The following is a 26,530-nucleotide window of genomic DNA, read 5'->3' as shown; positions in this document are numbered from 1 at the left end:
CAATAAGAAGCCTGCGCACCGCAACGAAGACCCAACGCAGCCAAAAATAAATGAATTTTTTTTAAAAAAAGATTGAGCTGATGCAACAGGGACACTTTGACACACACCCCATCTAGTCTCCTGAAAGCAGGAAATAAATCTCTCTTGTGAAAGGTGTACTTCCTGCCTCTGAAGTGGAAGGATACCCTTATCACCAGAGACAGGAAATTTGGGCAGAGAAGCCTATATAAACACATTTGTGACTTCTTTAATTTACTACCCAAGCCTAAACTTTGTTTAGATTCTTCACTAATTAAGCACCCAAAGCCTAAGTTTCTTTGTCCTGTTAATTCCTCAAATATTTATTGTTTCTTTGTCTAAAAAGTATAAAGGCTGCCTGCTTTGGCCACTTCTTAGGTCCCATTTCTATGAGACCTCTGTCTGCATGAGTTAACATTTGTTTTTCTCCCACTTATCTATCTTGGGTCAATTTTATTATTAGTCTGACCACAAGAACTCAAGAGGGTAGGGGGGAAAGGTCCTCTCCCAGCACCCTGGTATCCTCATACTTAAGGGTAACTGTAAGTCATTCTTTCTCTTAGATGGCTTCAGGCCATTTCCCACAAGGTCTCCTTTCCCAAGGGATGGGTCCCCTGGGAATGCACCAGGTATAACTGCTTTTCTAGTCACAGCTCTGGGCTGGATATTAATCATGGATAGCACCATGAAGCTGAACAGGCACTCATATTTCAGCCTACGCCAACGTATCTCTTGTGATGAAGAGTCTCCAAGTGATAAAAGGATGCCCTCTCAAGATGTTAATGGTGGTTATGGCTCAAGGGGTGAGAGTTCAAGATATTTTTATTTTCTCCCTTATATTGATACTTCTCCGTATTGTGTGAACCTTTACAATGAACACTTATTTCTTACATTATCAGAGGGCAAATAAAGCTATTACATATTGAGGGTTGTAAGAAGTCCCCATATGAGCAATTCAAGTTCTCCTAGATGTAATAGGAACAGAAAAGTAGCTTTTCTCAGGTATCTGAAATCCCTTATTTGGGAATGGTAAAAATTAATGGGTAACATTTCCAAATCTGGGTAGAAATTTTTTAGGATTACAAACCCCTCTCCCCACTCAGAACTCTCAAAAACTATGTTTATTCCCAGATTAGGAAGCAACTCCTAATTAGAGATTGGGCAACTCTCTAATCCCATAATTGCTATAGTCAAAGCATGGTCAGTATGTATTCCTTACTTTAAAGATCATTTTAATGGCCATATACATCAAACTGAGGATGATAAAATACAAGTTTTATAGGAGGAAGTAAATATAACTTTCAATCTTTCAATGAGATGCTTTATCAAGTGATGTGAAAGTCTAGTATGGAATTCAAAATCACAAATCCCCATCACTTACCACTGAAGACCCAAAACTACTGCTCAGTAGTAAGGAAATGATGATTGAACGGCAATGTCCTCTCTCTTAAGGTTATCATTTAAAGCTTATCCCTTATCCTAATAAAATAGGTAGCAGGCTAGCAGAGTGTTCTCATCTAATGGTTATGGAACTTTAGAACAGGAAAGGACTTCAGAAGTAGGGTAAATGTACAGGTATAGACGCAGAAGCCTGGAGAAGCTTTGTCCTGTTCCTGGTCGGCTAGCTGGGGTTTCAGCTTTCATTGTCTGACTACTAGCTCACGCCTCCCTCTGCACCTGTGGGGCCAGGTGTGTCCTGGGGCGCTCACTGCCCACTTCAGAAGCTTTGATGTAAGATCACCATTTGTTCTCTTCTGCAAAGGACTGATCTTTCAGTTCTCAAATGATGATGATGATGATGATCCTTCTCCTATTTTGAGTCTTCTTTATAAAACAGTGGCAGTATCAGATAGTAGTTTTTCATGTTTGTTTTAATTTTTACTCCTTACTTGACTAAATAAAAGTTGGAAACCCGAAACAAAATAATAAAGCTTTGCTATACAAAATGGTAGCCCCTGGCCACAGGTGACCATTTAATAAACTCATTCAAATTAACCAAGCATATTTCAAGTGCTAAATAGCCACAAACAGCTAGTGGCTACCATAGTGAACAGGGCAGAATACTCCATTATTGCAGCAGACTCTACTGGACAGCTCTGAATCCAGAAAAATCCAGTGTAGAAATCCTCTACATCATATCCAAGAAGAAGCCTCCTTGAATTAGAGGGCATTCAGGTATGAAAGCTTGGTGAGAGGAATGCCACCTTCCCCCAGGAAAGTGTCCCCTTCAAGAAAAGAAGAAGAGAAACCATCTGCCCTTAGAAAAGAAAACAATGCCGCTTTAAATTAAAGATGTGATGAATCTTGCAGCACAGCATCTAGGGCTGTCTCTGAAAGAAGCCGACAATAATTGTGTTTTTGTACCACTGGAGACAGAAGCTGAGCAACGGATCGTGTCATAGACAGGGAAAGAACATTTGAATGAATGGATTGTTGCTCTGAATCACTTTACCCAAAAAATCCAATATGAGGAAAGAGACTAAAAACTCTTCATTTTGATGATGTTCTATCAGTCAAAGTATCTTTTAAATAATGCTCTTAAATGCTTTGAAACAAATTCTGACATTATACTAATCTCAAGCTTTGTTGTTCCTTTTAGAACTCTTTCAGGAATGTAGTGATTCATGGATGGGATAAGGGTAGCTAAGATCAAAATCATCTGGGAAACTTTCCTTAATAAAATGAATTCCCATGCAGTCAGCTTTTTAAAAATTGCAAGGTTTTACAGCAGGTCTCATTTCCTTTCCAACCCACATGAAATTTGAAAGTGTCAATGGGAAACTAAATCCTTGCGATGAAGAAGCTTCTAAGTGTTTGCTGGTAATAATGAGAGACAGGAGAATTAAAGAGAATAAGTACTTGAACAAAGTAAACAAATAGTAATTTGCATAAGAAATTTCTCTGCCCTCTTACATGCCAGACTTAAGAGACTTCAACACCAAACAGTGACACTATAAAAATTGTAAATGATGGGCATTTCCATCAGAAGGACTACAGAAAATACATCCTCATATTCTAATTTAAAACTTCAGGCATGGATTGATAATCTTAAGTGGAATGTCTAATGAAAACAAGAAGAACAATAAAATCCCACAGAGGTGGTGGCAGAAGGAGGCTCCGACCTGGTTTAGCTCCAGCCCCGACAGTGACTGGCTGGGTGGCCCTGGCAGGTTGCTTAACCTCTCTGCACTCGGGTCTCCTTCTCCATAAAGTAGGAATAACATCACCCGCCTTGTAAGTTACATAAGGCACGTAGAGTCCCTAGCAAGGGGTCTGGTGAGAAGCATCTAGTGAGTGCACACTCAATGTCCACTGCTTGCCTTCTTTCTGGGTCCAGGTAACATGCTACAGTGGTCAAAGAAGCCTTTCCCAACTTCAGCACTCCTCCCTGCTCGGGACTTCTGAAGTACCTGAACAGTTGAGAGACAGAAAAGGAAAGGGACAGAGAAAAGGAATTTGAAGTAGAAGAACAATGACACGGACTAAAATGGAAAAAACAGTAGGAAAGTTAGAAGAAGAGTAAGTAGTTTGGCTGATCTGGAGCCTAAAGTATACAGATTGGAAAAGGTAGGTTCTAGAAAATGATGCTACCATTTTTAGAGTATCCTGTACACACTAAGCATTCAATAATGAGGATGGTTTATCCAAAAAATTATTGTCACATGTGCTGCACAGTCAGTCACCAGTAGTGAGGAGGGCACTGGGCCATTCTTCCTCAGAGGAGGGAGAAAGCAGAGTGCTACTCAACAGTGGGCTGCCTGCCTTTCCCAGAGCGTCTAACCCAGAAGCTGCAACAAGAGACACCCCAGGAAGGGGGCAAGGACGCTAGGAAGCATACTACTGGTAGACCTGGTAGTCTCCGAACACTACATCGTTTTATGGCAGGTTCACTCTAATAGGCCCCAAAATGATTAGTATTATAAGCAATCTAGTTTTTCATGTACTTTATATTTAGTGCACATTATTTCTATTTAGCTGCATATTTATTTCAAAGGAGAGAGGAAAAGAAAGAGAGCAAATAAAATGGGTCTCAAGTTATATCTTTGTATGCTTACGGTCGACAAAGAGACATTAGCTCACCACAATCACCACAAAAATTTTCAAAAATGAAGAGCCCACTTACTTGCCAATTCAATGATTTCCATCCTCTCCCCGTCGACATCCTGACCTACAAAACTTAAGTCATTCTGCTCAAGTTGGTTGATCAGGCTAGGATTCACCTGGAAAAACAAGAAATTAAGTGTCTTTGGACAGCAGAGCAATACAGACATATCAGCTTATGAAAATGTCCTCCACCAACTGGGTGGATTTTCCATTTCGGTGATGCTCTAACTAGGAGTTAATTTCTATTTATATTCAAATCTCAAAGCCTATTTTTAAATTCATGATGAACCTGAGAAATAGTTGGATCACAGCCCTTAAATTTGGGAGGCCCACCTTCTATTGTCCAAAGATGAGTTTCAAAAAGTAGGACTGTGAGACTACATCAAACTAAAAACTGTCTACACAGTGAAGGAAACCATCATCAAAACAAAAAGGCAGGGAATTCCCTGGCAGTCCAGTGCTTAGGACTCCACACTTCCACTGAAGGAGGCACGGGTTCAATCTCTGCTTGGGGAACTAAGGTCCTGCAAGCCACGCAGCGTGGCCAAAACAAACAAACAAACAAACAAAACAAGGCAACCTACTGAATAGGAGAATATATTTGCAAACCACGTATCTGCTCAACACCAAAAAAAAAAAAAAAAAAAAACAATTAAAAAATGGGCAGAGAATCTGAATAGACCTTTTTCCAAAGAAGACATACAGATGGCCAAAAGGTACATGAAAAGATATTCAACATCACTAATTATCAAGAAAATGTAAATCAAAACCACAATGAGCTATCACCTCATATCTGTTAGAAAGGCTATCATCAAAAATACAAGGAATAACAAATGTGGGAAAGGATGTAGAGAAAATTCCTACAATGCTGGTGGGACTGTAAATTGGTACAGTCACTAAGGAAAACAGTATGGAGACTCCTCTAAGAGTAGAACTACCATATGACCTAGCTATTCCACTTCTGGGTACTTATCCAAAGAACATGAAAACGCTAATTCAAAAAGATATATGGGGGGCTTCCCTGGTGGCGCAGTGGTTGAGAGTCCGCCTGCCGTTGCAGGGGACACGGGTTCGTGCCCCAGTCCGGGAAGATCCCACATGCTGCAGAGCAACTAAGCCCGTGTGCCACAACTACTGAGCTTGCACGTCCAGAGCCTGTGCTCCACAACGGGAGAGGCCACAGCAGTGAGAGGCCTGCGTACCGCAAAAAAAAAAAAAAAAAGATATATGCACACTATGTTCATTGGAGCATCATTTACAATAGCCACGATATGGAAACAACATAAGTGTCCATTGATGGATAAAGAAGATATGAGAGATATATATATAAATATATATATATATGTATAAATAGAATACTACCCAGCCATAAAAAAGAATTAAATCATGCCATTTGCAACAATATGGATGGGCCTTGAGGCTATTATGCTAAGTGAAATAAATCAAAGAAAGACAAATATGATTTCACTCATATGTTGAATCTAAAACAAAACAAGGGCTTCCCTGATGGCACAGTGGTTAAGAATCCACCTGCCAATGCAGGGGACAGGGGTTCAAGCCCTGGTACAGGAAGATCCCACATGCCGCAGAGCAACTAAGCTTGTGCGCCACAACTACTGAGCCTGCGTTCTAGAGCCCGCGAACCACAACTACCGAAGCCTGTGCGCCTAGAGCCCGTGCTCCGCAACAAGAGAAGCCACCACAATGAGAAGCCCACGCACCGCAATGAAGAGTAGCCCCCTCTCGCCTCAACTAGAGAAAGCCTGCGTGCAGCGATGAAGACCCAATGCAGCCTCAAAAAAATGAATAAATAAATTTTTAAAATATATACTTAAAACAAAACAAAACCAACCAACAAACAAAATAAAACAGAAACAACTCACAGAGAACAGATTAGTGGTGACAAGCAGGGAAGGGGGTTGGGGGGTGGGCAAAATGGGTGAAAGGGATCAACTGCATGATAATGGATAGTAACTAGACTTCTGGTGGTGATCACCCTGTAGGGTTTACAGATGTTGAACTACAATGCTGTACACCTGAAACTTACATAATAAAAAAAAGTAGGACTGTGACACAGATATCTGTCTTGAGACTAGCTATTGATAGCTGTCCCTTTATTTGCTTCTTCCCTTGAGTTATGTGTAATTAACTCTCTCTACCTAAATCACAAATCTGCTTGAGCATTGAAACTATCTTATTTCCCTTGTGACTAAACCAAAAGCTTTCTTTATATATAGTTACATAAATGCTCTAAAGAGAAGCTTGGAACCACTTTTCTACTAAAACACTGGTTATAGATGACAACTTGATGACCTGGCTCATGGCCCCTTCCCTCCCTCATCTCATCAGCGGCCCTTTCCCAAACTTTTCAGCCTCTCCTTCACAGAAAGTGCTTCCTCGTCAAAAATCAAAGTGGGGTCCCACCTGTCCTTCTCAATCTTAACCTCACATGCTTTTATTTCATTTTTTAAAAAAATAAATTTATTTGTTTTATTTTTTAATTTTTGGCTGTGTTGGGTCTTCGTTGCTGCGCACTGGCTTTCTCTAGTTGCGGCGAGCGGGGGATACTCATCGTTGCAGTGCACGGGCTTCTCATTGCAGTGGCTTCTCATTGCAGAGCACACGCACTGGCTCTAGGCACACGGGCTTCAGTAGTTGCGGCACGTGGGCTCAGTAGTTGTGGCTCACAGGCTCTAGAGCACAGGCTCAGTAGTTGTGGCACATGGGCTTAGTTGCTCTGCAGCATGGGGGATCTTCCCGGACCAAGGCTTGGACCTATGTCCCCTGCATTGGCAGGTGGATTCTCAACCACTGTGCCATCAGGAAAGCCCTTTATTTCATTTTTAACATTAGTCTAGGTCTCATAATTTGTAATTATTTTTCCTTTTTTAACAGCTTTATTGAAATATAATTCACATACCAGGACTTCCCTGGTGACTCAATGGTTAAGAACCCACATGCCAATACAGGGGACACAGGTTAGATCCCTGGTCTGGGAAGATCCCACATGCCGTGGAGCAACTAAGCCCACGTGCCACAACTACTGAGCCCATGCGCCGCAACTACTGAAGCCCGCACACCTAGAGCCCATGCTCCGCAACAAGAGAAGCCACTGCAATGAGAAGCCCGTGTGCTGCAACGAAGAGTAGCCCCCACTCACCGCAACTAGAGAAAGCCCGCACGCAGCAACAAAGACCCAAAGCAGCCAAAAATTAAAAACAAACGATCAAAATACCCTATACCTCTAACCATCATCCCCCAATTTCTTTATCACCACGCGCGTGAGCGCACGCACGCACGCACACACACAATTCTAGGCAACCACCAATCTCTATTCAATTTCTTTAGATTTGCCTATTCTGGGTATTTCATGTTAATGGACTCATACGATATGTGGTCTTTTGTGACTGGCTTCTTTCACTTCACGTAATGTTTTCTAGGTTCATCCGTGTTGTAGCATGCATCAATACTACAGTTCTTTTTACTGTCAATTTTTACTGTCATTTTATGCATAGACCACATTTTATTTATCCATTCATCAGGTGATGGACATTTGGGTTGTTTCTACTTTTTTGGCTACTATGAATAATGCTGCAATGAACATTCATGTACAAGTTGTGTGTGGACATATGTTTTAATTTCTCTTGGGAAATTAAATATACCTAGGGATGGAATTACTGGGTCATATGGTAACTCTGTTTAACCTTTTGAGGAACTACCAGATGATTTTCCAATGTGGCTCACCATTTTACATTCCCACCAACAGTGTATCAGAGTTCCAGTTACTCCACATCCTCACCAATATTTGTTATTTTCCATTTAAAAAAAAATTATTTTTATTTATTTATTTTTGGCTATGTTGGGTCTTCATTGCTGCACACAAGCTTTCTCTAGTTGCGGCAAGCGGGAGCTACTCCTCATTGCAGTGCATGGGCTTCTCATTGTGGTGGCTTCTCTTGTTGCAGAGCACAGGCTGAAGGCACACAGGCTTCAGTAGTTGTGGTGCACAGGCTTCAGTAGTTGTGGCTCGTGGGCTCTAGAACGCAGGCTCAGCAGTTGTGGTGCACGGGCTTAGTTGCTCCACAGCATGTGGGATCTTCCCGGACCAGGGCTCAAACCCATGTCCCCTGAATTGGCAGGCGGACTCTCAACCTCTGCGCCACCAGGGAAGCTCTATTTTCCATGTTTTGATTAAAGTCATCCGAGTGGGTGTAAAGTGGTATCTCTTTATGGTTTTGATTTGCATTTCCCTGATGACAAATGTTGTTGGTTATCTCTTCATTTTCTTATTGGTCAATCATATATCTTTGTTTGAGAAATGTCTCTTCAGATCTTTTGCCATTATTTATTATTGAGTTGTACGAATTCTTTATATATTCTAGACACAAGTACTTTGTCCAACATAGGATTCAATCTGTAATTATTTTATGTTAATTTTTGTCATCTCCAATTAGAATGGAAGCTCCCTAAGAGGAGGGAGACCATGTGTGTCTTTCCCCCTCTCATCTCCAGTACATATGAGATGCAAAATAAGTATGAAGGAATGAATGGCCACATCATCACATGCACAGTAGTTCCTAAAACTTCTAGTTACCACTTAGGCAAAGCAGCTCAATAATTTTTGTCCCACCAGTTGACCCAGTTCCCAACGGAAATAAGACCAAAAATGGCCTACACTCAGCAAATTATATTCCCTAATTGTAGTGACACTATTGGTAGCCTACCTGGCATTGACTCCCACTTGTCCTCCCTCAAAACAGAACCCTGGGCTTGTTCTAGTATCTACTCCACCCACATATGGCCCATGGGACTCCACCTTCCCCATTCTAGAAGATGGTCCTAATTGGTCTAAGCCAAACATGATAAACCCATCCCTCTTGGCAGATGAATGATGGAAGAATCCAGGTTTAAGCCTGGTTCAGCACTGCCCTGGCAATGGTTACTGGTTCACAGGTGGGCAGGTAATCTAAATTGACCCAATCAGGTCTAGGAGAGATGCATGTTGCCTCACTTGCCACTGGCAGTCATCTTACAACTATGAGGGAGACCAGCCTAAGGACAAGGCAGACACACAGAAAAGGGTAGGGCCAAGGGACTCCTAGACACAGCAAGTGCCCTGATTGTACCATGCCTGGAGCCCGTCAAGCCTCTGGACTACCTATTACCTGAGATAACAAATTTCCTTACTGCTTAGGCCGGTTTCAGTGAATAATGAGCAGAAATTTTGACTCCTCACAGTCAAAAGCATTGGTACACCAATTAATCCCTGTATAGACAATTTGCATTTGGGGGAACGTAGGCTTCTCATGTGGCAATCTCAACAATAACTCCTCTTAATCATGTGACTCTAAGCTTCATGCTCAATGTAGCTTCCAAGAGGCTCCCAAACCAAGACTCCATCATGTGATACCCAGAGACACATCCTTATCCCAAGAGGCATTTGGTTCAGAAGATGCAAGTACCCTTTTCCCAACTCTGCCAAAATAAAGGGCAGGAGGTTCAGGAAAAGGATAACAACTTTATCTCAGTCTAAGAGACAGCAGTTAGGGTAACAGAGAGCCCTGAAATGTCCCACGTGCAGATGCTTAAAGATTTTGCCTTTGGAAAGCCAACACCAGAGTCTCCCTGCCCCTACCCGCCTCCTCTGGGAAATCTGGCACTTCTCGCCTGAGCCCTACGGACACCAGACTGGACAGCTTCTCCAGAGGCCCGCTTGTGATCACTGGGGTTCCTCACACTAAGCATCTATATTCCACAGTAATTCAGTGTGACAGCCATACCTCATACCGATGTCTGTGTCTTTCTTCTATAAAAGGAACGTCACCATAAAGTTTCCCTGCAACGATATGAAAGTGAAATGGATATTGTAGTAATCAGCTTTGGAACCACATCCATGGCATCTGTGTGGGGGAAATCTTTTTGATCTCTATCGGTCTATCAGAGGCCTAAAAATGAACCAGACTCTAGAGAGTAATCTCGATTTTCTTTTCTTATAGGACAGCCATAGCTTCTTTGAAACCCTGAAGCAATTCTCAAGTAAGCCATCAGCAACGAACAGAGGGAAGCCCACCATGGACTCCAGCAGAGGCCCTCCTTCCATAGGCCTGCCTGCAGAACGGAGAGCCCCAGTGACATCTGCACCATCACCATTGTGCAGATTCACAGACCCCGAATAGCCAAAGCAATCTTTTTTCTTAATTATTTTCCCCAGTCTTTATTTATTTATTTATTTATTTATTTAACAGCGTTATTGGAGTATAACTGTTTTACAATAGTGTGTTAGTTTCTCCTTTACAACAAAGTGTATCAGTTATACATATATATATGTTCCCATATCTCTTCCCTCTTGCGTCTCCCTCCCTCCCACCCTCCCTATCCCACCCCTCTAGGTGGTCACAAAGCACAGAGGTGAACTCCCTGTGCTATGTGGCTGCTTCCCACTAGCTATCCACCCTACGTTTGATAGTGTATATATGTCCATGCCACTCTCTCATTTCGTCACAGCTTACCCTTCCCCCTCCCCATATCCTCAAGTCCATGCTCTAGTAGGTCTGTGTTTTATCCCCATCCTACCCCTAGTCTCTTCATGACATTTTTTTCTTAGATTCCATATATATGTGTTAGCATACGGTATTTGTTTTTCTCCTTCTGACTTACTTCACTCTGTATGACAGACTCCAGGTCTATCCACCTCATTACAAATAACTCAGTTTCGTTTCTTTTTATGGCTGAGTAATATTCCATTGTATATATGTGCCACAACTTCTTTATCCATTCATCTGTTGATGGACACTTAGGTTGCAAAGCAATCTTGAGAAGGAAAAATAGAGCTGGAGGAATCAGGCTCCCTGACTTCAGACTCTACTACAAAGCTACAGTAATCAAGACAGTACGGTACTGGCACAAAAACAGAAATATAGATCAATGGAACAGGATAGAAAGCCCAGAGATAAACCCACACACATATGGTCACCTTATCTTTGATAAAGGAGGCAAGAATATACAGTGGAGAAAAGACAGCCTCTTCAATAAGTGGTGCTCGGAAAACTGGACAGCTACCTGTAAAAGTATGAAATTAGAACACTCCCTAACACCACACACAAAAATAAACTCAAAATGGGTTAAAGACCGAAATGTAAGGCCAGACACTATCAAACTCTGAGAGGAAAACATAGGCAGAACACTCTATGACATAAATCACAGCAAGATCCTTTTTGACCCACCTCCTAGAGAAATGGAAATAAAAACAAAAATAAACAAATGGGATCTAATGAAACTTAAAAGCTTTTGCACAGCAAAGGAAACCATAAACAAGACGAAAAGACAACCTTCAGTATGGGAGAAAATAGTTGCAAATGAAGCAACTGACAAAGGATTAATCTCCAAAATTTATAAGCAACTCATGCAGCTCAATAACAAAAAAACAAACAACCCAATCCAAAAATGGGCAGAAGACCTAAAGAGACATTTCTCCAAAGAAGATATACAGATTGCCAACAAACACATGAAAGAATGCTCAACATCATTAATCATTAGAGAAATGCAAATCAAAACTACAATGAGATATCATCTCACACCGGTCAGAATGGCTATCATCAAAAAATCTAGAAACAAGAAATGCTGGAGAGGGTGTGGAGAAAAGGGAACCCTCTTGCACTGCTGGTGGGAATGTAAACTGATACAGCCACTATGGAGAACAGTATGGAGGTTCCTTAAAAAACTACAAATAGAACTACCATATGACCCAGCAATCCCACTACTGGGCATATACCCTGAGAAAACCATAATTCAAAAAGAGTCATGTACCAAAATGTTTATTGCAGCTCTATTTACGATAGCCAGGACATGGAAGCAACCTAAGTGTCCATCAACAGATGAATGGATAAGGAAGATGTGGCACATATATACAATGGAATATTACTCAGCCATAAAAAGAAATGAAACTGAGTTATTTGTAATGAGGTGGATAGACCTGGAATCTGTCATACAGAGTGAAGTAAGTCAGAAGGACAAAAACAAATACCGTATGCTAACACATATATATGGAATCTAAAAAAAAAATGTCATGAAGAGATTAGTGGTAGGAGGGAATAAAACACAGACCTACTAGAGCATGGACTTGAGGATATGGGGAGGGGGAAGGGTAAGCTGTGATGATGTGAGAGAGTGGCAGGGACATATACACACTACCAAATGTAAATTAGATAGCTAGTGGGAAGCTACAGCATAGCACAGGGAGTTCACCTCTGTACTTAGTGACCACCTAGAGGGGTGGGATAGGGAGGGTGGGAGGGAGGGTGACAAAAGAGGGAAGAGTTATGGGAACATATGTATATGTATAACTGATTCACTTTGTTGTAAAGGAGAAACTAACCCACTATTGTAAAACAGTTATACTCAAATAAAGATGTTAAAAATAAAAAAAAAAAAAAAAAAAAAAAAAAAAAAAAAAAACTACAAATAGAACTACCATACGACCCAGCAATCCCACTACTGGGCATATACCCTGAGAAAACCATATTTCAAAAAGAGTCATGTACCACAATGTTTATTGCAGGTCTATTTACGATAGCCAGGACATGGAAGCAACCTAAGTGTCCATCAACAGATGAATGGATAAAGAAGATGTGGCACATATATACAATGGAATATTACTCAGCCATAAAAAGGAACGAAACTGAGTTATTTGTAGTGAGGTCGATGGACCTGGAGTCTGTCATACGGAGTGAAGTAAGTCAGAAGGAGAAAAACAAATACCATATGCTAACACATATATATGGAATCTAAGAAAAAAAAATGTCATGAAGAGCCTAGGGGTAGGATGGGAATAAAACACAGACCTACTAGAGCATGGACTTGAGGATATGGGGAGGGGGAAGGGTAAGCTGTGACGAAATGAGAGAGTGGCATGGACATATATACACTACCAAGTGTAAAATAGATAGCTAGTGGGAAGCTGCCGCATGGCACAGGGAGATGAGCTCAGTGCTTTGTGACCACGTAGAGGGGTGGGATAGGAAGGGTGGGAGGGAGGGAGACGCAAGAGGGAAGAGATATGGGAACATATGTATATGTATAACTGATTCACTTTGTTGTAAAGCAGAAACTAACACACCATTGTAAAGCAATTATACTCCAATGAAGATGTTTAAAAAAAGAAGAAGAAAATGAAACCAAGTGAAGGGAAACGAAACCAAAGGACTTGCCCAAAGCCCCACCCCGCTGGCCATGCTGTCCTGTCTGGAGCCCAGGCCTCCTCACTCCCGGCCCAATGCTTTCTCCACTACACCAGCTGCCTCTTCTTTCACACGTGTGGTGCTGGCCACACTGGTTTACACCCCACCTTAAAAATATGCCTATCCTTTGACTAAAATTTGACCTCTAAGAATTTACCCCAGAAAACAGAAATGAGGACAGAGATGTAACCACGAAGATGTGACCTGCTGTGTTATTAGCAGGGGACAATCGGAAACCAGCATCGCCTCAGGAACGGAGGGCTGCTGGCAGGAATGAGAGCACATCTCCATCCACAGTTCTCAACCACGGGTGTGTGGCAGAGAATCACACGCGCGGCTGCTTAGACAGGCCCGTGTCACAAAGGGGGCCACAGCCCAGGGCAGCGTCTCGGGCACAGCCTGTCTGGCGATGGACACGGGGACCAGTGGGACGCCCAGCGATCCCAGTGTGAGGTGGAGAGGAGCGAGGTCTGTCACCAGACACCTCTCAAGAACATACGGCCCATCGGGCACGTGGAGAAGCAGGATGGCCAAGTGGGTCACAGCACTGGAGCAGGCACAGGGGCCGACGACTATTCCCTCCGCACCGGCTCTCAGCACACAGACCCCAGGCTCACAGCCAGGGGACAGGAAGAGCCTCCGACAGCGCTGGAACACATCGCCGAACCCCAGCAGAATCAGGAGCAGGGCTCGAGTCCACAGGCAGGGGATTGCCAGACTCTCCAAGGTGTCATCAGGCCGCAGAACAGGATGTTTCAACCAAGAGACCGAATGTCTCACATCCCGCTTGAGCTTTTGACTTGGATAAAGAAAACGCAAAGTGGCTGTATTCTCTACGACTCAGTGTGATCAATGATCATGACTGAACTTCTACTTGCAATTCTGTGCATACAAATTGAGTTCCCTGGTGACCATGTTAATGACAGTGAGTATTTGGGTATGTGCCTTAAAAGAAACATGGGCATAGTGGGGGCAGGGAGCTCCTCTGAGAGAACTCCAACATGCCACTGCCAGGGGGTCATTCAAGACAGAGCCCTTTGTACTCAAACTATCGGTTCATAAAAATGAAAGAAGAAATGGAAGACGATAGCACAATAATGCCCAGTTGGAAAAAATGGAAACACTTATACCATGAAGTTACAAGAAAAAGCAATTGAAACATCTGGATCTAACTTTGAGAGGATTCTGATTCTCCTCTGACCTCTAACTTTGTCATTGATCTTTTCCTCCAAGAGTCCAAAATGTCTTCTCTCCTTCCTCCATTAGGACAGATGACTAAGCAAATCCAATAACAGAGCCTGCCAATACTAACAGAGATGGTGAGGAAAATGGCAAAAACCTCCAAATTAGGCTATAAGTAATTATATTGAGGAATTGTATCTGAGTCATCGGGACTAGCAGGATATTGCACAAACTTCTGAACCTGCGTGGCTTGTGCCTGCTGCCTGGCTTAAGGCAAACTTTGTGTTTGCTATGAAATCCCAGAAGTGGCAGTAAGAGGGGATGTATAGTGACTCTGGAGCCAGGATGCCTGGCTTTAAATTCCGCTATACCATGTAATGGACGTGTGGGTTGGGCAAATTACTGCACCTCTCTGCCTCAGCTTTCTCATCTGTAAAATGGGGGTGATGACAGTCTCTACTTCATAGCGTTGTTGTGAGGACTGAATAAACCAAAACATGTGAAACACTTAAAACAGTAAGTAAACCATGTGACTGGTATTGTTATCTCTAGACTATGAAATCCAAACAGAGAGAATGGAAGCTAGAGCATAAGTTCTAGAAGATAATAGACAAGATAGGGACCCATCCCCTCAATCCTTGAGACCAGTGTCTAGCATATAAGCAGGTACTCGATACATATTTGTTTAACGAATGAAGTATATATATGGGGCGGGGGGTGTACATGGTACACGATGAAACATGTTTTCAGAACTTTGGAAATGCTGTTTTGTGCACTCAAAATCTTTCTGAATCCCTGACAAATCTATCAAGAATGCATTTATGAAATTAATCCATTGCCATATCCGTGAAAAAAGAAAAAAAGTTAAATTTCCATTAAAACTATATGTTGAGGGCTTCCCTGGTGGCGCAGTGGTTGAGAATCTGCCTGCCGATGCGGGAGACACGGGTTCGTGCCCTGGTCCGGGAAGATCCCACATGCCGCGGAGCAACTGAGCCCGTGAGCCATGGCCGCTAGGCCTGCACGTCCGGAGCCTGTGCTCCGCAACGGGAGAGGCCACAACAGTGAGAGGCCCGCATACCGCAAAAAAAAAAAAAAAAAAAAAAAAAAAAAAAAAAAAAAAAACCTATATGTTGAGAATCAGCTCAGAATGTTACCAGATGAAAACACCTTACAATCAAAAACTAGGAATTCTCACTGCAGGGCTGCCCTGGCACCAGGAATTCTGATTTCGATGCTCTCAGGACTGCCCAGGCACGTGGGTTTTTACAAAGCACCAAGTGACTCCCTGTGCATTCCTCAGAAGTAACCACTGAGCCACAGTATCACTGAATGTGCTGTTTGGGGGGACAATCAATGACAAGCGAGATGCTGGATGCTGCTGCATGCAGACTGTATCCAGGTGTGGACTGAAAAGACTAAGGGGTAGATATGCCACGTTGTTAGGAGTGCTTCTCTGGACGGATTTATTGAGCACACGTGCCACGTGGTAAGCCTAGGCACAGGGGGACATCCTCAACAACGACAAAGTGACGTGGTCTTCCTTCCTGTCCTAGTCTTTTTGGAGACAAAGTAAAATGCAACAGAGATTAACTGCACATAAGCTTAGTGTTCGCTTAAGCAAGTAGCAGCAAAGCTTTAGAGAAAGACACGTGATAAGGTCTTAGGACCTACAAAATACTCTCAGTGTAGGCAGCAAGACACCAACAATGCATATAATGGCATCGTCGGAAACAAAAAACCTGCTGAATTACACCTTCTCCTTCTCTAATTCGCTACTGGGTAGATTCTGTCTCATATATAATATATATTTAACCCACTAACGGTCCTGACAATCCCCACCCTCCTGTTAATAATCCTAGCGTCTGAACCTGAACCTTTCTCTTTCCTTTTCAGAGCAAAAATTTCCCCCACAAAAAGCTATACAAGCCAGAAGGTGGAAGCAACCCGAATGTCCATGGACAGGTAAATGGATAAACAAAAATGGTATATACATGCAATGGAATATTATGCAGCCTTAAAAAGGAAGGAAAGCCTGACACATGCTACCATATGGATGAACCTTAAGGACTTTATGCTAAATGAAATAAGTCAGCCACAAAAAGCAAATGCTACATGACTCCACGTATATGAGGCACCCAGAGTCATCAAATTCTTGGAGAGAGAAAGCAGAATGGTGGTTTCCAAGGGCTGGGGGCAAGAGGCATCAGGAGTCGTCGTTTAATGGGTAAAATGTCTTAGTTTTGCAAGATGAAAAAGTTCTGGAGATCAGCTGCACAACAATGTGAATATACTTAACACTTCTCAATTGTACACATAGAAATGGTTAAGATCATAAATTTTATGTTATGTGTGTTTTACATCTAAAATTTTAAAAAGGTAAACAGTCCCATTCTTGCCCCCACCACTCCCTCTTCCTCTGACTCCCCTTTATCCAACACCCCCATCCCCGCCCTTTGCAACCCAGCTTTCATTCCTGTCATTTAACTGAACTGCTCTCTAAAACCCAGCAGATCTGTCCTCAGTGAGGACTGGAGTAACGCCCCCATCCCCCATCGGTGACCTCTGCTGTCTCTGGACTCCCCTTGCCCCGCCTCCCTGATCTGCGGCCTCCACTGGGGACAGCTGGCCAAGCTTACATCCTCCCTTCCTCTCCCACCTTCACTCCCCGGGAAGCCGTCAGCCTTATGCTCCCATTCTACACCTCCAGATCCTTACCTTTCACCAGGCCTCCACATTTCCTATTTCCAGGGGGCCAGAAGAAATCACCCGTAGTGTGCAATAAAGCTAAAATCACTACCTGATGGGCTTCTTTACCTCTCTCTCAGAAGACCTGCTGTGCTTTTGCACAAATATCTTTTAACTGCTGTACCAGTATCTTAATTTGACTCACTTTTAAGACTGCCCAGAACCTTGCCCTGTACTAATTAGGCATTATAGGAGCTAGAGCTCTCTTTGTATGTGCAAGGATTTGCTGGTGTCTGTCTAGAGATCCCAAGAGGCTGCCCAGAGTGCAGATTTTTGGTGTATTTGGCTTGCAAAGTGTCGGCAGACACACAGTTTTTAATTTTTAAATAAGTTGCCAACATTTAAAAATCAGAAGATTTCTCATAAAACTCTGGATTTCCAGATTCTCTTAAAAATTTAGAAGACTGGGGCTTCCCTGGTGGCGCAGTGGTTGAGAGTCCGCCGGCCGATGCAGGGGACGTGGGTTTGTGCCCCGGTCCGGGAAGATCCCACATGCCGCGGAGCGGCTGGGCCCGTGAGCCACGGCCACTGAGCCTGCGCGTCCGGAGCCTGTGCTCCACAACGGCAGAAGCCACAACAGTGAGAGGCCCGCGTACCGCCAAAAAAAAAAAAAAAAAAAAAAAAATTTAGAAGACTGGCAACAGTGAATCCACAGTCCTCCATGCAACTATCAGCTGTAGCAGTTACTCCTTTGATGGGTCAAGTGCTTGTCAATTTGCCCCAGGCCCCACCATTCCCTATGGCCTCTCTAACTCTGAGGCCCACTGTAACTGCCATTGATTGTTGAGCTTAAGCCATGGCATGTCTCACACTTGGCTGTGTAACTCGTTCACATTCCCAACCGGGGCCTACTGGCCCAGCTGCTCAGTCCGAGGTTGATTCAGTGTCCTTCCTCAAGCCAAGCACCCAATTTCAACTGGCTTTCAGAAGCCAGGGGTGGGCTCTTCACTCCCTGTTCTCCTCCACAAGACACTACTCCTGAAACCTGCGGAAGCCTGTCTTGGGGCTCTCAGTGCGAGGAGGCTCAGCTCGGGGAGCTGTTTGGGGGTTTCTGTCCCCTCTTTGATTAAGCTCCAGCCATTTGGCAGAGTGAAGTGGTCAGGAGTTCGGGCTCTGAAATCAGCTCAGTGACTTTCTAACAAGCGACTTCGCCATGCTGCGACACGGCTCTCGCAGGCAAAATGCGGCTGGGTCCCAGGGGTGTTGACAGGCATAACTGAAAAGATGCCCATCGTGTCCTAGTGACCGATACTTAGTAAGTGCACGGTCCGGTATCTTTTTCCTTCTCCATTTTTTACTTTTGGATTTTAGCAGATCATTCCTTTAATTTTTAGAAAACATCTCATTCCTTTTAAGTATCTAAACTCCTCCCCTTACCCTAGTTTTATTTTCCATGCTCTGCTTTTATCTCAATTTTCTATTACGAAAATGCTAATTTTCTAGTTTAAAAATGCTAGTCCTTCCCTTTAACTCTACCCTGCAGGGTCACATGCTTTTCCATTGCTTGTATCTCCTTTTATTCCCACCCACCCACCCACCCCCTTTTAGTATTCTCATCGTATTTTTTTAAACTCTTTTCTTAGGTTTTCTGCATTCTTCTGCTAGACCATATTAGCAGGTTGAGGAGCCAGGCAAACAGAAGGGAGGGGCTTGAGAGAACCTGCAAGACAAATGGGCTGCCTGCCCCACACCCCTCGGCTCACCTCTCCTCCCCACCCACTGGCCCTGTGAGAGCCCATTCTTAACACAGGCCATTAAGTGAAGTTTCCCCCGAGCTCTGAGAGAATCACAGGTCAATACAATAAACCCTCCCCATTCACGATCGTAGCGTTGCACTGGAATAGTGCTTTCCCGTGCCAGGCGCTGTTCTAAGGATCCACGTGCATAGCTGATTTAGCCCTCACAAGGCCCCCACAAGGGAGCAGCTCTTCTGATGTCCATTTTCTAGATGCGGAACTGAGGGTGAGCAGCTACACAGCCAGCGACTGAGAGCTCGGGATGGGGCGGTGTGACTCCAGGGGCTGGGCTGTAACCACTTCCCGAGTTCCCACAGGTGAAGTGCTCAAGACAGAGCTGGTCCAGTAAGGGGGACATAAATGCTTTAACCCCTTACAATTAAAAGGAGCTATGGCCCAGACCTGTGAGCCCCCATATCCACGAAGACACTTTGCTGGGAAAGCCCCAGCAAAAGGCAAGAAGCAGCCGGGGAGAAGGTGACCCCCAGTGTGGGCTGTCCACGGGGAGGCTGGCCCACTCCTCTCCCGAGGCCTAGCACGTTCCTTTCAAACTCCTGTCTCAGCACAACACGTTACCGTGGCGCGGACCTTCTGGGCCCCTAACTCCCTGGTGATCTCTTTCCAACTATTTTATAAATCACCTCATTAACCCAGCCAAGGTTTATTGTGTGGCGTGGTTTTTTTTCCTCAAACTTCCTAACAATCTAATCACACAGGGCACTAGAAGCTGTTTTTGTCTATCAAAGCTTGGATAAGAGATAAGAAAGCACAAGTGGTTTTTCTAGCCTGAAAATTTCTTCCCCTTATCCGCATGTCTTCCAGTTCTTTCAAATTTGAGATTAAACCACTCTGCATTTCCAATGCCATAAATTTTACCCAGATCCTTAATACAGTGACTCACTCAATACCTTCCTAATTGGCCTCTTGCCTCTGTTCTCTCAAAACAAAAACCTCTTTCTCTTACAGTAAAGCAGAACCAAGCCTTTCAGTCAAGTCCTTCTCCTTATTGTGAGGAAATGCAGACAAGGTCCTCAAAAGGAATTAAGTCTTTTCCTAAACTATTCAATTTTCACCTGCTGCGTCCAGACAGCTTCGCTGGCCTCCTGCAGCCAGGACTCTGCCGCCCTCACTAGCAGCTGGCGTCACCCTGAGGAGCTCTTCCCAGCCTCCTCTGCCAGCTGACATCTGCCAGCATCAACTCACTGTCCCCATGTCGTCTGCCCTGACGGTGAGGGTCACGTCAGAACTCTGATGGGAAATCAGCAGGACCAGGTCTCCAGCTGTGCGCACTGCACAGCAGGGGGCTCCTAATTCCTTCCAATACGTCCTGCTGCGTCCGCCACTGGACCGGACACCCCTGGAGGGCAAAACAGCATCCACTCGCCTTTAAAGACCCCACGGCCCAGCCCCACGGTGCTCAGGGGCTGGCCCCCTCCCTCCTCTGCTCCTCCGAGTGCCTCCTCCGCACCCTCCCGGCTTCCAGCCCTGCTCATTCCTCTGATTCTAAAGGCAAGGGTGCTGGTTTGGAGGGCAGAGTCACGCGATTGCACACACACTTTGGGACTGCTTTAATCTGGGTTTACTCTAGCGTTCCTACCAGCGCACACACACACCAGACTGTGCAGTATTCAAACACGCTACTTGAATGGTCCCAATAATGTGTTCCTGTTGCTGGTGGCAGTTCGGTTTAAAGACCACACTTGGCACAGACAAAACAGGCTTCTTTTCCTGGATGTCTTACCAACATACTTGGGACCTGACCAAAAAAGTTAAGCCAGGGACCTATAATATTTTGGACACACTATCCAGCAAGCTGTCAGTTGTCCCCTGAATGAGCTCTGAACCTTGTCTGTATTGCTTTGTACTTCAGTATGTTCCCACCTCTCACATTCAGTTGAGAGCCACAAGCAAAACAATAAAGTTTCTGAAGTCTTAAAACCCTCTCATACCAAAGTTCCTCGGTGCTCTGCTTGGCTCCCCTCTCACCTGAGCCTGACCCCCCCCCATCTCTAGCCACACCTCAATCTAGATTTCTCACTCTTCAAAGCACCCCATTTAAGACTTAACTGCTAATGTAAAATAGCTAGCTAGTGGGAAGCAGCCGCATAGCACAGGGAGACCAGCTCGGTGCTTTGTGTCCACCTAGAGGGGTGGGATAGGGAGGGTGGGAGGGAGGGAGACGCAAGAGGGAGGAGATATGGGGACATATGTATAACTGACTCACTTTGTTATACAGCAGAAACTAACACACCATTGTAAAGCAATTATACTCCAATAAAGATGTTAAAAAAAAAAAGACGTAACTGCTTCGTGCCATATCCCCCTGCTTTTCAAAAGTCATCTACTGAGTTAATCAACCAAGTAATGGTATCACTATAAGTAGACAAGTCCTACCGTCTACATTCCCAGATAAAATGTGTGTGGTTTTTAAATTGAGGTATAATTTACATGCAATAAAACATACACATCTGAAGCGTTTGACAAGTTTCACAATCCTGAAATGTGTGTTTAAAGAGTCACGTTTTGGAGAGTGTTCGTAACGGTGGGCTGTGGAGCCAGGGCCACGTGTTCCAGTAGAAGATGAAAAGCAATGTGAGAAGAGCGGCCGAGGCCTGTCTCCCCGCCCACCCAGGGCGAGCCGTTCCACCTGTGGGCCCTCCGCTTGCTCAGGTGAACAGTACAAAGGCTGGACCAAATGGCTTCTGAAAGCCGTCTTGGCCTTATTCTGTCACTAAACAGGGTATTTAGACGGGCAAGTGGACAAGCGGGGAGATGTCCTTGAATGCTCCCCAGGAGGGTAGCAGCCTTACAGCCTTGGCCTCTTGCTTCGTTCAGCCTGTGCTTCTTTTGTTTAGACGGGGGTTCTGTAAGCCGTGGCAACCCCAAGGCAGAACAGGATTCCCCTGTCTTTGTTCAGCTCTCGAACTAAGAACGGTTTTTACATTTTCAGATGGTTAAAAAAAACACAAAAGAAAAATAATGTTTCGTGATGCATGAAAATTACATGAAATTCACATTTCAGTGTCCACACATAAAGGTTCGTTGGAACACAACCGTGCTCATTCACTTGCATGTTTGCCTATGGCTGCTTTCACGCTACAACACAGAGCTGAGTAGTTGCATCAAAGCCCATATGGCTCCAAAATTGAAAATATTTACTATCTGGCCCCTTACAGAAAAAGCTTACCAACCCTTGCTTTAGACCATCTAGGTAAGAGACTCTGGGCTGGTATATCTCTCTCTTCCCATATTAAGTGCTGGTGGAGACTTCAGACATGGGTGGTATACCACCAAGTAAACCAACATGTGGAAAGAGGAAATTTCCACTTTGTAGAAATGAAAAGAAATGCAAATTAAAGTACAATAATACTAGGCCCTTTTTGTTCTTGTTAATAGAACAAGAAGAAAAATAATTAAAATATTAGCAAAAAGACTAGAGAAAGCAAGGACACAACAGTACAGTTAACATCATTATGAACTGGTTCACCTTTTCTTTCAAACAATCCAGCAGAATTATCAGTTATAAAAGTGTTCATACCCTTTGACATAATAGTGTGACTCCTGGAAATCTATCCTAAAGAAACAATCAAAAGAACAAAAGAACACTGGGTCAAAATGTTCACATCAGCATTTTTCTAACAAAATGACAGAAACATCCTGAAATGCTTAACAAATGGAAATGAATCAGTATATTGTGGTTCCTTAACTCAATTAAATATATGTCCACATAATAGACATGAAGACTAAATACATGAAAAAGTTTGCAACTATAACAGACTATATAAAAACTAAGGATGATAGGGACTTCCCTGGTGGACCTGTGGTTAAGACTCCACGCTTCCACTGCAGTGGGCCCGGGGTTCAATCCCCAGTCGGGAAACTAAGATCCCTCATGCCACGTGGTGTGGCAAAAAAAAAAAACAACTAAGGTTGATAGATAAAGTTTAGAAAAGACCATGAAAACTTAAAAAGAAAAAGTTTAGAAGAAAAAGGAATGGAGTACTGACACATGCTATAATGTACACATACGATTAAACATTATGCTAAATGAAAGACGGCAAACACAAATGCCAGAGAACATACCATTCTATCTACATGAAATATCCAGAATTGGTAAAACTATAGATTAAGGTAATGGGCTTAGGGCTGGAGGGGGTGGTGGTGATAGCTAAAGGGAACAGGGTTTCTTTTTGAGGTGATAAAAATGTTCAAAACTTGACTGTGGTGATGGTTGCATAACTCTGTGAGTTGTACACTTTTAACAGATGAATTGTATGGTATGTAAATTACATCTTAATAGAGCTGTTTAAATTTTTTTTCAAGGCAGGCAAAAGATGCTAATTAAGCAGCAAACTTTGGTGTTATGTTTAAGATTCATAAAAATCCTCAATGCTACTTTTATGTCTACTGTAAAGAAAAACAAATCCTAAATCAGTCTTATTTCCATCAAGACAGGTAAAAATTTTAAATATATTGAACACAATGCTCTTTTTAAAAAGCTTAGTACGATTATAACTGAATCTTTCACAGTAGATACAATTTTAAGAGATGAAATTTCTCACTAACCATTTTTGCCTCTTAGAACACTATTTGAACAAAGTTTCAGAGTATTTAGAAACATCTGAAAGACAAAGAATTGCTGCTAATACCCACAAAGAGAAAAAATTCTTATATTCTTAAAGAAAAAAGTCACTTAAAGAACACTGGCTTCTCACCCAGAGAGAGTAGGGAAATATGTGCACTTTAAAACTTTTCCTTTTTAAATTTCCTTCTTGCTAGGAAGCTTTATATTCCTTAGAAGCTGTTTATCCACCTTAAAGGAGAACCTCATATTTCTAGTCTTACTCTTCTTTGAGTGAAGAAGGCATTTTTCTAAGGTATTCTTATAACTTGACAGGAACGATGCTGGACGCCCGAGATACCTGGGTTCCCTCCTCTGCATCCGGCCCGGGGACGGGCGGGGTGGGGGGTGGAGGGGGGAAGGCGAGCAGTGCTGGCCTCTGTCCTGGCCACTGCTGTATCTCCAGAATCGAGCACAGTGCATATGGCGCAGAGCAGGCCCTGAGATATATTTATCGAATTGAATTAAGGGCTTTGGGGTTACATTAAGTTCTTTTCATATCATATGTTAATCTATAGAAAAAAGTTCCACAGAAATTAGAATAACCTTATCGGGAGTAGAAGATCAGCAAATATCAGACAATGAAGCACATCTTATTTTCCTTACCCCGTGCTGGAGCTACTCGGGGAGCAGAGAAATAGACTTCTGAGACATAACTGCCCCCCTTCTCACGAAATTCAAAAATTAGCGGCTCAGAGCAGTCAGACATGAAACAGTTAAACAGGGAGCCGGTTTCGATGCAGTGGAGAAAACAGTGGATTGGAAAGAACTGAGCTGGGATCGGGGCTGTCCCGGTGCAGGGTCAACCCCGGGAGCGTCGGTAAAGCACAAAGCAGCCCACTGGCCAGGGTGTGGTGGAGGGCAAATGAGAAGGGGCATCCATGTGTATTCTACCAACCCTTTCAGGGAGAGGAATGGGGAAAGCAGGAGGATCATCGAGTGCAGAGGCAGGGAAGGGGCGAGAGGGACGGGACGGGAGAGCTCCAGGAGAGCTGTGGCCAGGCACCGCCATGCAAATGATGCCTGCCATGTTATAAAACAAATGGTCTGAGAAACTTACTTAATATTGAATTTTCAGTTTTGAAAACAGTTCTTCTTATTCCCAGCCTCATCGTTCCTCCCAAATTGCCAGGGTTGTGTTCCGGCATATCAATCACCTTAGAAAACAAAACAGGTCCGGTTTTGCCATCTTGTAAAAACGTTAATTTCCCACATTTCAAGCTTTACTTGTAGGGGATGCTCACTGGGTAAGGTTGTTCCTTAAACAAGAAAATCCGATTGTTCCTTCCAATTTTCCTATTCAAACACAGTCACGCTTTTATACACTCCTCACAGTATGCTGCCGTTTCATCTCTGCTTCTCATCTTTCATTCAAATCACAGGTACAAAATTTATCAGGAGCATCTTTATAACCTCCCTCCTGTCATTACTCAGAATGTCAGTTCCAGGCAATGTTCACACTTCAAGTTCTGACCTTCTGGGACCTTCCGTTTTGGCCCACTCCATTCCCTAAAGATCTTCCAAAAGCAAATCTGACCGTTTTGGAAAAGGATACCAAAAGTACAGTCGTCTCTCAGTATCCAGGGGACAGGTTCCAGGACCCCTGTGGAGAACAAAATCCTTGGATGCTCCAATCCCTTATATAAAATGGCAGATGCCGAACCCATGGATACGGAGAGCCAACTGTACTTATTTGCAGAAAATCATTTAGAAGGATTCCTTTTTTTTTTTTTTTTTTGGCTGTGCCATGCGGCATGCAGGATCTTAGTTCCCCAACCAGGAATCAAACCTGTGCCCCCTGCAGTGGAAGCATGGAGTCTTTAACCACTGGACCACCAGGGAAGCCCCCTAGAAGGGTTGCTCTTATTTAAAAAATTAAAGAAAAAAATATATGTACATATACTCCATTCTACCACATTCCATAGGTAGAAACCTAAGGGCCAGCCTGGATCTCTCCCTCTCCCTCATCTCCAATGTGTCAAGTCCTATCTATCCACTTACCGGCTCCAGACTTCCTGCATCCATGCACAGCTCCCACCACAGCCCCTCACCCGACTGCAGCCAGAGCTCACCAACTAGACACGCCCCACATTCACGCGTCCCCCCAGCCCTGGCACTGGCCCAGCCTAGCCCTTCAGCCTCACTTCCCGTGACTTTCCCCTCCTACCCTGAGCTCTGCTCACTAAGCCTTCCTTCAGTTCCTCAAGGGCACCTTCCTTCCTCCCACCATGGAGACCTTGAACATCTCCCACTCCCCTACCCTCTTCTCCTAAATTAATCCATCCTTAACCCTAAGATCTTAGCTCAACTATCCAATATGAGCTTCCGCAGGAGCTGATGTTACCAGGCGCCACAGTCTAGTCGGGGTCCTCTATCAACACGCTCCCCATCACCGGGCTCCCCTCCGTTTGTGTGTAGAGTGCTTTGTGCTCTAGACTGTGAATCGCGAAGAGCTGGGGCACTTTTTGCTTTTACCATCGCATTCCCAGCCCCTAGCACACGTGGAACTGGCATCTGGTATGCACTGAACGAATGCATGGATGATTGAATGAACTCAGACCAAATAATTTCAGATTTATCTTTAGGATTAATTCACAGAAATGCAGACACGTGATTTTTATGAAAAGTCTGTTCTTGTTAGCCAATGGTCTATTTTCGCAATTCTGTTCACTACAATCTCATGGTTTTATTTCATCTTTAAGTTGTTAGAACAGACTGCAGTTGGGTGAGTTAACCTGTTCTAATGGAATTGCTCAAGTTTGCTCTCATAAAACCTTTCTTTCCTTGTTCTTCCTGTACCCTAACTGCCACATGTTGCTCTATAGGAATCCTTGACAACTGGAATTTTCCAAGAACTTGTATGATCTTATCGGTGCTCCAGAAGA

The 26,530-nt window shown here is 43.7% G+C and overlaps 1 protein-coding gene across 3 annotated transcripts in view; it reads right to left on the bottom strand.

Annotated features, from left to right (window-relative positions):
* The window catches only part of CTPS2 (CTP synthase 2), a 130,587-nt gene that overhangs the window by 22,377 nt on the left and 81,680 nt on the right, over nucleotides 1–26,530 (bottom strand). For all 3 annotated transcript variants that reach the window (XM_059050840.2, XM_059050843.2, XM_059050842.2), the window contains exons 14-16: nucleotides 24,706–24,802; nucleotides 9,903–9,958; nucleotides 4,142–4,238 (exon numbers count right to left, since the gene is read on the bottom strand). In XM_059050840.2, coding sequence (XP_058906823.1) covers nucleotides 4,142–4,238; nucleotides 9,903–9,958; nucleotides 24,706–24,802 — 250 coding nt within the window. The remainder of the gene's footprint in view (nucleotides 1–4,141; nucleotides 4,239–9,902; nucleotides 9,959–24,705; nucleotides 24,803–26,530) is intronic.

This window comes from Kogia breviceps, chromosome X (genome assembly GCF_026419965.1).
Source record: "Kogia breviceps isolate mKogBre1 chromosome X, mKogBre1 haplotype 1, whole genome shotgun sequence".
NCBI classification, from domain to species: Eukaryota; Metazoa; Chordata; class Mammalia; order Artiodactyla; family Physeteridae; genus Kogia; species Kogia breviceps.
This window is presented reverse-complemented; position numbering and strand designations above follow the sequence as displayed.